The sequence below is a fragment of the Leptopilina boulardi genome, unplaced genomic scaffold, assembly GCF_019393585.1.
Source record: "Leptopilina boulardi isolate dan_hultmark-lab unplaced genomic scaffold, ZJU_Lbou_2.1 LbouV2_366, whole genome shotgun sequence".
Lineage (NCBI taxonomy): Eukaryota > Metazoa > Arthropoda > Insecta > Hymenoptera > Figitidae > Leptopilina > Leptopilina boulardi.
Genome location: NW_026137936.1, coordinates 617,872 through 631,081, shown reverse-complemented (window position 1 = coordinate 631,081; position 13,210 = coordinate 617,872). Strand labels below are relative to the sequence as shown.

The 13,210-nt window shown below is 26.1% G+C and overlaps 1 protein-coding gene and 1 long non-coding RNA gene across 9 annotated transcripts in view; one reads left to right on the top strand and one right to left on the bottom strand.

The window, feature by feature from the left end:
• Positions 1-13,210, bottom strand: part of LOC127286957 (uncharacterized) — an 84,743-nt gene that overhangs the window by 31,405 nt on the left and 40,128 nt on the right. The gene's annotated exons all lie outside the window — the stretch shown is intronic.
• Positions 1-13,210, top strand: part of LOC127286913 (protein sprint) — a 240,967-nt gene that overhangs the window by 190,661 nt on the left and 37,096 nt on the right. For 2 of the 7 annotated variants that reach the window (XM_051313556.1, XM_051313555.1), the window contains exons 1-2: positions 3,574-3,823; positions 8,935-9,237. The exons of the other annotated variants lie outside the window; for them this stretch is intronic. In XM_051313556.1, the coding sequence (XP_051169513.1) occupies positions 9,107-9,237 (131 nt within the window). In that variant the 5' untranslated portion in view covers positions 3,574-3,823; positions 8,935-9,106. Of the gene's footprint in view, positions 1-3,573; positions 3,824-8,934; positions 9,238-13,210 lie in introns of those variants that run through there. 7 annotated transcript variants of the gene reach the window in all.

Here is a 13,210-nt window from a genome sequence, read left to right as displayed (position 1 = left end):
AAAGATTAAGAGAAAGGTATATATACGTGATTGATAGAATATATATACTAAATTTAGACGAAAGGAAAAAAGTATATTGTGTAAATTTTATTTACTGTAGAATGCCAGAACGATCCGTTCGGTTTTATTGGGACGAAAAACGAAAAAAAAAGAGAAGAGAAAGAGAGAGAAAAAAAAGATAAGAGAGGAGAGAGAGAGAAAAGGGTTTATAGAGATAAGAAAAGTGGAAAGAAGCTGAGATTATCGGCAAGGTGTATGTTAGAAAAGAAAAGAAACTTCAATCGTTCCAAGTGGAAAAAGGTTTATTGCCTCCTGCGCAAGACGCGGCAGTAGTGAGAGTCTTGTTTTATCAGGCACGTGATTGCACCTTTTGGTCCAATGCAAGAAGGAGATCTGCGATGCTAGTTTCCTGCCTTTATTGTACATACCAGGTCTACATTCGACCTGGCGTTAAAGAGAAAATGCGATCAAATTTATCAGCGCGTGTCGACATTGCTACCGGTTTCCTATCAACATAAATACACTACATTTTACACTGGGATGAGCTATGATATTTGTACTTTTAATATCACTAACGATTTCCATAAGAATTTTCTCCCACTAGAAATAAATACAAACATTTTTTTTCACTATTAGTTCTTATCTGTTTTATGCATATATATATACCTAAACCGGTTTTTTGTATCGCGTAAAACCCTTTATATCAAGGCATTCCATATTCTTCTTTTTTTTTTGTTTTACATATATATATATATATATTACGTCTGAATTGATGAAAATTATATCGAATTAGTATCACAGAAAAAACTTGGACTCATTTTTGTTGCAACTCATTTTCTTTTGGGTATCGAAATGAGTATGGGACAAACTTCATGTTATTCAAAATGATATTGGCTGGAATTTGAGATTTCTAAGTTGGCATCATAAGCAGAGTAATTTTGTATTTCAATTATTGTTTCTAATATTTCAACAACACCAGAAAGATTATTTTGACCAGTACGAATATTTAGAAGTTTTTAAATAAAAATTATTTATTATTATTTACGTAGATAATAATTAATTTCATAAGTTTTTAAATTTACCGCTATTATTTAAGTTGGCAGTACCGTTCCTGTTGTCAAAACACATGTTTTCATTTTTCTAACCTAAAAACATATTTCCTTTATTATTTTATTACGCGATTACAAGCAATTTTTAATCAAATATATTAAGTCTAGCGTGTTATTTACTTCTTTGTAATTATTATATTTCATGTTTTTGTGCAAAATTATTCGATATTTCACAATATTTTTCCATTTTTCTTTTTCTCAAAATGAAACTTGCCTGTTTCATTTTGATACTTTTACCTTAGAACTCGAAATGAAACAACCAGTTTCATTTTTGTTGCGAATCAAATTGAGTATAGAATCTATACTCAATTTGAATTCAGGTTTTTTCTGTGATAAACATAGTTATTAATTGTTAATCAAAGATCGTCTAATAACTGGAGATAAATAAAATAGATAAATAATTTAAATTAATAAAAGGAATATATTTAATTTTTTTCATAATCTCTGGAATATTATCTTCATTGATAAATTGCAAAAAAAAAAAAAAAATTTGAACATAGAATGTAAATTAATTAACTCGACAATATTTCTTATCAAATAAACAAAAAAAATTTCCTAGAAAATTTATTTATCTGCGGTATGTAGATACGTTACAAAGAAATTCACCATCAACAATGACTAATATGTGCCAGTTTTATGAATATATTTGCTTGATATTATTTCATGAATATTTTATATAATTCTGACAATTTTTCAAGCATGCTATCTGTGTTTAAATAATTAAATTTTGAATGAGTGAATCTCTATTGAAATTCATGTTTGGAGATTGTTCAAAAGAGAATATATATATCAGATAAGAAACATAAGTAAAACTATAGATTCATCTTATAAAAAAGGATTATATGTATATACTTATATAGCAGAATTGACCCGAGTCTTTCTCAATTATTGACCTTTTTCCTATTACAGAATATATAAAAATGATTTTAAAATATTTTAACCTTCATTCAAACAGCCGTGAAAAAACCTAGACGATTAAAATTTTCATTATGTATGTTAATTAAAACTAAATTCCAGTACGAATCATAATAAAAATATTTTTATTTTCTATACAATGAGAATCAAATTTTCATAACGAAGTATATTAATTTGGCAAAATTTTTCTTTAACAGAATTCTTATTTAACTGCATTCCTTTTATGCAAGATTTACATTTTATATATAAACAAATTTTTAAATAAGTAGATTTTTTATTAAAATGAATCTGTATTTAACTGAATTTCCACTGAGCCGAACTTTTAAATGACAGAATTTTCATTCGCTATTTTTTGGAATTTTTATTTTCCCGTTTGCTACAATTTTTGAAACGTAGAATTTTTGTGCAAAATGGCCGAATTTTAATATTAATCAATCACAATTTTTTCTTTTAAAATTCTGATTAGTTAATTTTAAAAATCGTACCAAAATGTTTTTTGTTATTAAATATATAAATTGTGACAAATGAAAATTCGTTCAAATAAAAAGTTCTTTTAAAATGAATAATAAATTATTATACATATAGAAATTCTGTTTAAATAAAAATTTTATTAGTTGAAAATTTAGTAATCTAGAGAATCTACCGTGAAAACAAAATAAGTATCAAAAACTTTATAAAAGTATTTTTAAATTATGTAAAAGTATTTTCAAATCGTGGAGAATATGGTCAACAAAATTTTAGTTGTCCCAATGAAACTTTATTTGACAGAACAAAATTTTGGTTGTTCCAGGAAAATAAGAAAAATAAAAGAATTTTGTTGTCCCAACGAAAATTTGGTTACGCCAACTAAGGTTTGGTTTGAACAACCAAAATTTTGTTGCTACGACAATAAAAAATGTTGGTTGCACGCATATACATTAACCAAAATGTTTTGTTGTCAATTCAAACCTTTTTTTCTGACACAGAGAAAAATGGAAAAACGAATAATAAAGTAACTTTTTACTACACTTTAAAAATAAAAACCAGTACTGTCCGCAGTTTCTGCGCATTTCTGGCAATTTTTACTCCAGAAATAGTAAAATTTACTATTTCCGAAATAATGTTTACTATTTCAGGAGTAAATTTTACTATTTCTGGAGTAAAAATTGTCAGAAATTCGCATAAACTGAGAACAGTTCCGGTTTTACTTTGAAAATATAGTAAAAGTTACTTTTTTCATTTTTCTCCGTGCAGAAATATTGGTTGTTTTTTTTTTTATTGAACGAAATTTTAATTGATTTTAAAGCAAATTCTATTTTTCACTAATATATTTATTCTACGAGTGCATTTGCTGCCAAGTGTTTTCATATCACTTCCACGTGAGTTACTGAAACAAACAGGTGTATGTGTATACATACGTTTGTCTGGTACAGGTAACCAACCTGGTCAGATACGATGCAACCGGTAGAAAATCTAGAATGAATAGTGACAGAGTCAGTGCGCCTGCGTTCCCCACCAGCCAACAACAGTGGCTTCAACAGACTTCATGAGATCCGGAGGCTACAGTTATGTCGACGTCGTCGCGACGCCAGTGCGACGTCGATAGGATTCCGGATGTCCGGTGGTCCGCGTTTTTTAAATTTAATTTTATCACCAAATTTTGAAACCATGGCGTGTTGACAAGTAATCAGAAAGTCCAATACAAAAAAAAAAGTTTTCAACTGTTCACTATTGATTATTATTATTATTATACAGTCAGTGCTGCTATAAGAATTTCTCTCTAAATTTTAATTAACAAAAATAAAAAAATCCACTAAAAGGTAGTAATTACAATTATATTCTCTATTTTTTAGAGAATGTTAATTATAATATTTGCACAAACACAATAAATCACAGTCTATATAAAATTTTTCAATTACGAAAGGAAACGAAAATATGAAATTTAATTAAAAATCGATAATTTAAACTGAACTCCTGCATTCGAGTTAATTTATTTATAATTTCTATCTGATTATTAATCAAATATTTAGGATTGTCTGATGTAGAATGGAAATCTATATTTGCTCTATATATATATATATATATTATATATAAAAACAGCAATTTATATCCAATAAGTGTGAAAGTTGCACTAACTTGGAGTAAAAGTATTTTGATTTATGAGCCTTTGGAAAAGGAATCTCTGTAATAATAATTTGTATCTCCTATTATTGCAAATTGTTGTACAATTTATTTAATGTAAATATTTCTCACAGGTGGATTAGCATTATTATTACAGGTGAAAGACTCTAATTAAAGCATTAATGTTTTCCAAGTATCAAATCAATTTATATAATATATATATATATATATATATATATATATATATATATATAGATTATTATCATTTTCTAAAGCATAAAATTATTATACTTTAAACAATAATAGTTAAAACATGAAACTCTATTATTTATATTTTAACAATAGTTAAAGCAATATAGTTACGGAATAAAATTTTGCAACAATTTCATGAAAATCTTAATAATTTGTTCATCATGATGCAGTTTCCTGCAAAAACGAATAATAATTATATTTTATAGCTTTTTTTTATTATTAGAGTCCAATTGTAAAAATGAGGTCGTGAAATTAAAAAATGACTGTGCTCTACATTGTTATAATAAAATAACAATGTATATTTTTCTATACTACTATTATTAATAATTAACTGCTTATAAATTATATATAAAAAGAAGTAAATCAAATAAAATAAAAAAGTAATTAATTAACTATCTACATAATATGACAAGAATAAAAAATTCAGTAAATTGTTGAATTTTATACCAAATTGATATTAAAATAAGATGCAACGCTTTAATTCAACGAAGATTAAAATAATCCATTCAAATAAGGTTAAAATTGCAAACTTTCAAAAATTTAACTTAGAATCGTTTATATTTGTCAAATGAAATTTAATAAAAAAAAGGATTATTTTCATCTTTTATCGAATTTAATTTGCAACACTTTTTAATACCTCATAGTTTACTGTGCGTAAAAATGAGTGAATTTTAATGACACTGTAATAATTAGACAAAATTTTATTATTTTAATTTCTATTTCAAACACTATCTATCAAATCAAAAATTCTTTATTAGTGCGTTGAAGAAACTAATGAAAGAAACTCATTTAAAAAGAGCCTACAGTAGATTTCATTTTTAAGATCTTAAAATTTATTTTCGAGACAAAAATAACTACTGTTCACGGGATTAATAATGAAGCAAAAAAAAATAACATGCAAAGATCTATTCTAGACGACAAACTAATAATAATTATATAGACGTATCATGTTGCAGGTAGCAAGTGAAGATTGTCTTTTTAAATAAAACGTCAAGTTTCATATAGAAAACAGGAAATTGAAATGTCACAAAGATGTCAATGGTGGGATTGGTTTTATGAGAGATTTCATTTTTTTCAACCCCAGAGAAAGTTTATTATCAGAGAATCGCGTTTTTCTGACCAATTTCACATCGCCCGATGATATATAAATTATAAGTTATTGAAAACCGGTAAAACGCAAATAACACTGGAAAACCAACGGTCATTCGATTCCGTAATCCTATTGAAACCAATAATTGAATTATCCATTTGAAAGCCGAGTTCCGTATTGTTGTAAGAAGAACTCGTAGCCCTATAAATGTCTGCTATTTGAAAGATTGGGTGAAATGCTGAAGCCTCACGAATTGATTAATCTCTTCCGTAATTAAAATTTCTTCCCCAAGAAGACAATTTTAATCTTCTTTTATTTCAATTCACTGCACTTAGGATTAAAGTTTCTAAAACTTAAGCAAATTCCTTGCATGCACTTTAAAGGTTTTAAATTTCTAGTGTATTGGAAATTTTTTTTTTTTCAATTTAAAAATGATTCATTTCATTTTATTTGAAATTAAATTTGTTTTAAATGAAATAAAATTTAAAAACTTAATTGATAAAATACAAATTGAACAATGTAAGTGTCTATTTTTTGATTTAGGAAAAATTTTATTTTATTTAAATACTAATAATTATTAATTTTTTATTATAATTATTATAATTCAAATATAATTTAATAGTATAATTCAAAAGAGCTTCAAATATTAAAAAATTTCATAAAACAAACATTTGCTTTTTAATACTTTTTTCCTGAGTCATAAAATATTTCAATATTATGAAAAAATTTGATTTCTTTCAGTAAATATTTCATTAAATATTTATAACTTCAAATATTGTTGAAGAAATTAAGAATTCTTACTGAAATAATTCAATAATAATTCAAAAAATACAAAATAAAACATTAAAAAAATTCAAATGAATTGATTTTATTTCAGTAGAGTATATATATTTAATTAAACTATAAATTTAATCAAATTAATAAATTAATGCAAATACTTATTAATTTATAACAAACAAATAAGAAATTATTTATTTATTTATGGTAAATATTTCATTCAATATAATATATTCAGTAATTTACGACAAATAAACTTGAATATATAAAGAAATCAATATAAGTAGAAAAAAAAAACAGCAACTTTCCAACGAGAGAATTTAATTGGGAAAGAGATTTATTTCGTTATATACGTATTGGGATGAAATAAATCTTTCACAACATAAATATTGTCGTGTGTTTTTGAATCTAGAAGAGAAAATAAACAAATAATATTAAAGAAATTTTTCAAAATGCATTATTCTTTATAAAAAAGCACTTTTAATCTATAATTATATTATAAATTGTGCAAAACGAGAAAAAGAATCAATGATTTACATACATTGAAGAACAAACGAGAATGAATATCTAATTTGAATTGAATGAGAGCGTATTTCCTCTTTTTTCCGCCTGAAGCATCAGCAACACATTTTTGACTTTCTTATTCTTTGCGCCACATGTATATATATATATAAAATAAAGTGCAGGTAGCTTCGTAAGAGGACTTCCTCTTGAGTAACTTTACTTAAGGTCGAAAACTCTCACTTATTATCATCATCAAGCCTTGGATATATTCAAGCATGGAAATTATGTCTTCGAAATCCACACACGCACACACGCATCTATAAGTAGCAAATCCACTTTAATGGAGCATACGATCCACGGACGCTATATCGAAAATAGAAGCGAAATTCTAGAGATCTAATTTTGCACAGAGAGTCCGCGTCTCTCTAGTCAGTTTCGTGAATATAAGACTGTCTTTCATATATATATATATATAAAACACAAACAAGAAAGCACATATATGCATTTGCCATTTTGATCATCATCTCAAGAGTTTCATTTTGACCTCTCTCAAAAGCATCTCTTCTTGTGTTTTATCCATTTCCTGCGAGCATTTGTATAATTCTTTTTTATGACTTTTACCACGTGTGGCACTGACAAATTTCGTCACCTAAAAAATAGACAGCGATTCGCGACAAGGTCGAAAGTTCCGCTAAATAAAAGACACGACCGAAATATTTTTTTTTGTATTCAAATCACATACATTCAATTATTGAAATGTTTATCTTTTTTTTTGTACCATATATGATATTTTCTGAGATTATATAGAGTCATCTTTTAAGAAAGTTGTACTCGAATTTAGAATAGAATATATACAAGAAAGGAAGTAGAACATTTTCAATCCGTTACTTTCTTGTGTAATAAATCACTGTTAAATGAAATAACAATTTCATAAGCTAGATAATTATACCTTTATACAGTAAAAAATATAAACGATTTGCTTTAAGGTAAAAATAAATTTACCATCTAAAAACAATAATTTTAGATAATTCATGTAAAAAATTATTTTCTAATCATTATATATAAATGTTGAAAAATTAAATAGATTTTAATATGGAAAAGACAAAAAAAAAGGCCACAGAATAAATAAATGTAAATGAATTTATAAGAATAATATTAATTGATTAAGTAGTTAATTTAAAATTAATTAAAGAAGCTTTTTTACTTGATGTTTCTTCAACGCGCAGTAATTGACTGTTTCCTAACAATTAACTCGGAACTTTTTCGATATAATTTTTTATTCCTTCGGATATATCAGAGTATATAGCAATTGGCAAGAAAGGAGAATGAACATGTTGTCAATTAAATCGTCACGTTAGTCGTTAATTCATGAGGGTTGGAAACCGCAAAACCAACTATTATTCTGATATATGCGAGACTTTCAGCAACATATGTTTTGAAAAATTACCACCGACACCACACCACAAATCTCAAACTGCAATGAAATTTTTTTTCAACCGGTTTTCTTCTTTTATCATTTTTTTTTTTTATTTATTTTTTTGTTTATCGTCCCCTGAATCTGCAAATTTTTTTCTCACATTCCCACGTACTCGGCGCCTGCACAGTTTTAACACGAGATTTTTCATTTTTTTTACCCACCTTCTGTCATCGAAAGTTGGCGCAAAAAAGCAGTCGGCGGACTTCTTTAATCATTTTATAACTGTTATTTAAGAATGCTTCCTTTCATTTATTTTTAAATTTGACAATTTAGTATTTTTATTACTTAAAGAAATTTTATTTAACATTTCTATTTAGTTTTTTTTTTTTTTTTTTTGCTAAACATCGAAATTGTTGCAAAATGATTCTTGCGGAATTCTTAGTCTATAATTATATAATTTCTTTATTGTGATTGAATACATTTTATTATTAAATAAATTACAACAACGAAAAAAAATTTATTTAATTCAAATAATCGATTAAATAAATATATGTATTAAATAATTATTATTGGATTCAAATACAGAAATTGTCCAAAGACAATTTAGTTTAATTAATTTCAAATAAAAATTATTTGATTAAAATAAATATTTATTTATACTCAAGTAACCAATTATTGGAATCAAATAAATTTTTTTTCAATGCACTTTCAAAATTTTTTTCTAATATTTAAAAATGGTGATATTTAAAGGTTATTTTCCTGCTTTTCAGTAGTGCGAATAAAATGAAGTGATACTGCAAAAAAAAAAAAAAAAAAAATGAAAATATTGTGGAAAAATTTTTGAAATCTAACAATAATGAAAGAGCGGTGTGTTGAACGAAATTAAGAATAAGATAAGAATTTCTATTTTTTCGCGAGTGTGATTTCGATTAAATTGTGATTATGTTACCACCGATAATAAATAACATCAACAGTAATATATTGACTCTTTACACGAATCCTGGAAATAATGGAAGAAATAATGGAAACACTCGTGTCACAAGGGGACGTTATGCAGAAATCGGAGTTAAAAGGTAAAATTGCTTGATATTGAGAAGAAAGGCAAATTTTTAAAGAAACCTCTTTTATAATCAACCAATTTTTACTTAATTTATTTATATCTCTCACTTTCTCGTTTACTCAAGAATCAGCGGTTCTTCCTCATAATTGAAGACTTCATTAAAGCTCTCCCCTATATATATACCAAACCCTACACTGTAATTAGAGACTTGTAATTAATTAATGATGCACGAATTCTGAGGATTTCTCTTATATCGATAATAAATTAATAACATGACCTAAATGAATTAAAAATTCATTTTTATTTTGAAAAATAAATTTATTTTAAAAAATTCAGTGATAAAATGTAATTTATTGAATGAAATATTTTACTATATTTGAGTGGAAACAGAAGATGAATAAAGACCTTTACAAATTGAATTTGAAGAAATAAAATGTAGTTGAATTGGCACTGGATGTGAAATATGATAGTAAAGTGGTCGTGAGTCGAACGCGTGTAAGAAGCCCTTCCCTATATATCTGGTCCATTTCTATATAAAGTAAGCCGCTTAACGCAGAAAGCTTCTTATCGTTTCGTTCAAAGCAAATAGAGTCTGCAAATGAAATTCTTTAATACTTTTTTTCTCTCGAATGATTAACCGGCTCTTTGTTTTCGCCTACTCACACTATGCGAAGAGAGAACGGAATATATATATATATATATATACTATATTATACATGACGTAACTCATGCCCTCAAGCACATCTGTGTACCATTATAAATGAACTTGTAGCTCAACAAAATGCTCATTTTGTTCGTCACTCGAAACTTTACTTATATATAGTTCATTCGTTAATTAATTTTCATCATTTTTCATAAACTCGTTCTATATAACAATAACGAGAGGAAATTCATTTTTGAAAAATTTCCCCAAAATAGCGGATGTTAAAAGTAAAAGTAAAAAAAAAAAAAACAATTCGACCATTAAAATGCAAACTATTTCCTTATTTTTATTATCCAGGGAACAATTTCTCTGTTTTCTTATTATAAAAGTAATAAAAATGAAACAACTTTTTTAATATTCCAAACTTTCAAAAAGTTTAAAAAGTTTTTCAAGACATTTTTTTTCGCAGATATAATTTAATTTTATCAAATAATAAAAATAATTTTTTTATGACATGTTGAAAAAAAAATTTGTTTAAATTGATTTTAAGTTAATTGCATTAGACATTTTGGACAATAAATATAATATATGTTAATTTATGCATTATATATATATATATATATATATATATATATGAATGATAATTTCAATAAAAAGATATAGGTAATTTTCTACATATATATATATAGTACGATCGTTTGAGATCGAAACTATATTGTGAGAATTGATATTAATAAGGACAAATGAGGGCTTTACGTGTCATTTTAGAAATTCTCCCCTTCTCGAAACCTTTAAACAACCAAATGTTAATGCGAGTGCCAACAGGCACGCGTTCATGCACCTTTGACACGTGCACGCAAACGATTATGCGCTCAACAAATCGCTATATGCAGTCATAATGAAGACGTATGGACATTGTATTCTCAGATGTATTATGTGCATTCAACAATGTACATGCACTTAAAGTGCAAAATATTCATCAAGCAAACTGTACTTACACTAATTCTATACTTATTTTTTTTTACCACCATATTTATATTTCCCGTCTATATTTAAATATTTTTAGACTTTAAAAAAGAATTAATTAATAATTATATTTTTTAATTATAACAATAAACATAAAATAATTAATAATATTTCCCATCAGGTGGAAAAGTTAACGTGAGCTAACGTTACTAACGTTACTAATATTACTAACGTTAGACTAATGTTAGTCTAACGTTAGTGACCAAAAAATAAATGGAACATTTTTCAGAGAAAATTAATCAAAAATATGGTGATCATCGGTCACCAGGAACTGGTTACTGCACTTACCAATGTCCCACTTCCACTTTTTCTAATTTCCACTCCCACTTCCATTTTCACTTCCACTTTTTCTAATTTCCACTCCAACTTCCACTTTTTCTCATTTCCGCTCCAATTTCTACTTTTCTAATTTTCATTCCCATTTCCACTTTTTCTTATTTACACTCCGATTTCCAGTTCCATTTTTTCTAATTTTCATTCCTACTTCTATTTCCACTTTTTCTCATTTCTCTCATTTCAAGTGGAAATGGAACGTGAAAAAGCGGAAATGAAAGTGTGAATAAGAATTAGAAAAAGCGAAAGTGGAGATGGGAGTGGAAATGAGAAAAAAGGGAAGTGGAAATGGAAATTAGAAAATGTGGAAGTGGGAGTGGAAATTAGAAATAGTGGAAGTAGATATGGAAAAGGAAGTGGGAATGGAAATGGAATTACATAATCCACAGATGTTCACTATTTTAAATTACTTCCTAAGTAAAAATTTGCCAGAAATTATTTGGACATCGTTAAGTATAAAAATCAGTAGCATATTTTTGATTAATTTCCTCTGAAAAAAGTTCCATTAATTTTTTGGACACTAACGTTAGACTAATGTTAGTTTAACGTTAGTAATATTAGTAACGTTAGCTCACGTTAACTTTTCCACCTGATTATATTTTTACTACTAATTAATGACAATTAAAGTAATTATTACAATTACACCGAAAAAAAAAAATTCTTGTATTCAGAGGAAAATTCCTCTTACAGAATCCTCTTGAATTTTATTCTTAAAACAAGAGTATTACTCTTTAAATGAGAATATTTTCCTCTAATTTCAAGAGGATCGAAACAAAAGGACTATTCTAGAGCATTCCTCTTATATACAGAATAATCTTTTTAGAATAAAAATAATACTCTTAGAATTTAGAATAATCTTCTATATTTAAGAATATTCCTCTAAATTCTAAGAGGATTTCCCATAAAAAGTCGCTCATGCGCAAAGATGATTGCGTCATATCATTTACGTTGCGTCATAAATCGCATATCATGCGTGAAAAAGTTTTAATTTCTATGTGAAAAAAAGGGGAATAAACCAAAATGGATAATAATCTTTTAAATATCTTGATAAAGTTGCAACTTACACAATACGTGCCTATTTTTGTAGGTAAAAGAAATTTTTAAAAGCAATTTTTAAGAAAATTTAAATAATTTTAAAGTTATGCTATTTAAAATTTTATTTTATTACGATTTTTATTTATTTTCATTTTATTTGAAAATTTATTTAAAATAAAATTTCAAATTTAATGAATTACACAGAAAATTAAAAGGCATTAAAATAAGCTGCAACGCTTATTATTTTAATCCATTTTGGTATTAAAATAAGCAAAATTGGATTAAAATAATAAGCGTTGCAGCTTATTTTAATGCCTTTTAATTTTCTGTGTATATGTTTTGCGCATAAAAATATTATTAAAAATAGATTTAGTTGATTTATTCAAAAAAAATTAATACAATTTCAATTTATTTATACACAAATAGATGTAAATCATGGAATAACAAATTTTATTCCTTTTAATTTTATAGATTATATTTATGACATACAAATGAGATGATTGCATTTTTATTATTTCAGAATTCTTTTTAAGATGATATTTTCCTTTTAAAATAAGAGTATCCTCTTAAATTAAGAGGAATAATTTTACATAGAGGACAATCCTCTTAAACCTAGAGGACATCCTTTTGCAGCATATACTAGAGGAAAATATGCATTGAAATAAGAGGAATCCTCTTGAAACAAGAGGTTTTTTTTTCGGTGTAACTAATTATCATAATTATTCATATATCTTTCTGATTAATTAAAATTCTGAGAAATTTAAATAATTTTTTTTACATTATTTTTGTTTTTACGAATTTTTCCATTTTCAATGATATAATATTTTTGTTTACAATTTTCAATGTGACAAATCAGTTATATACTATATAGCGAGAGACGAAGATCGGCATTACTCTTTTGTCCCCCTCGAAACACAGTGGAAAATCATTGATTTCAATGGGGACGTAA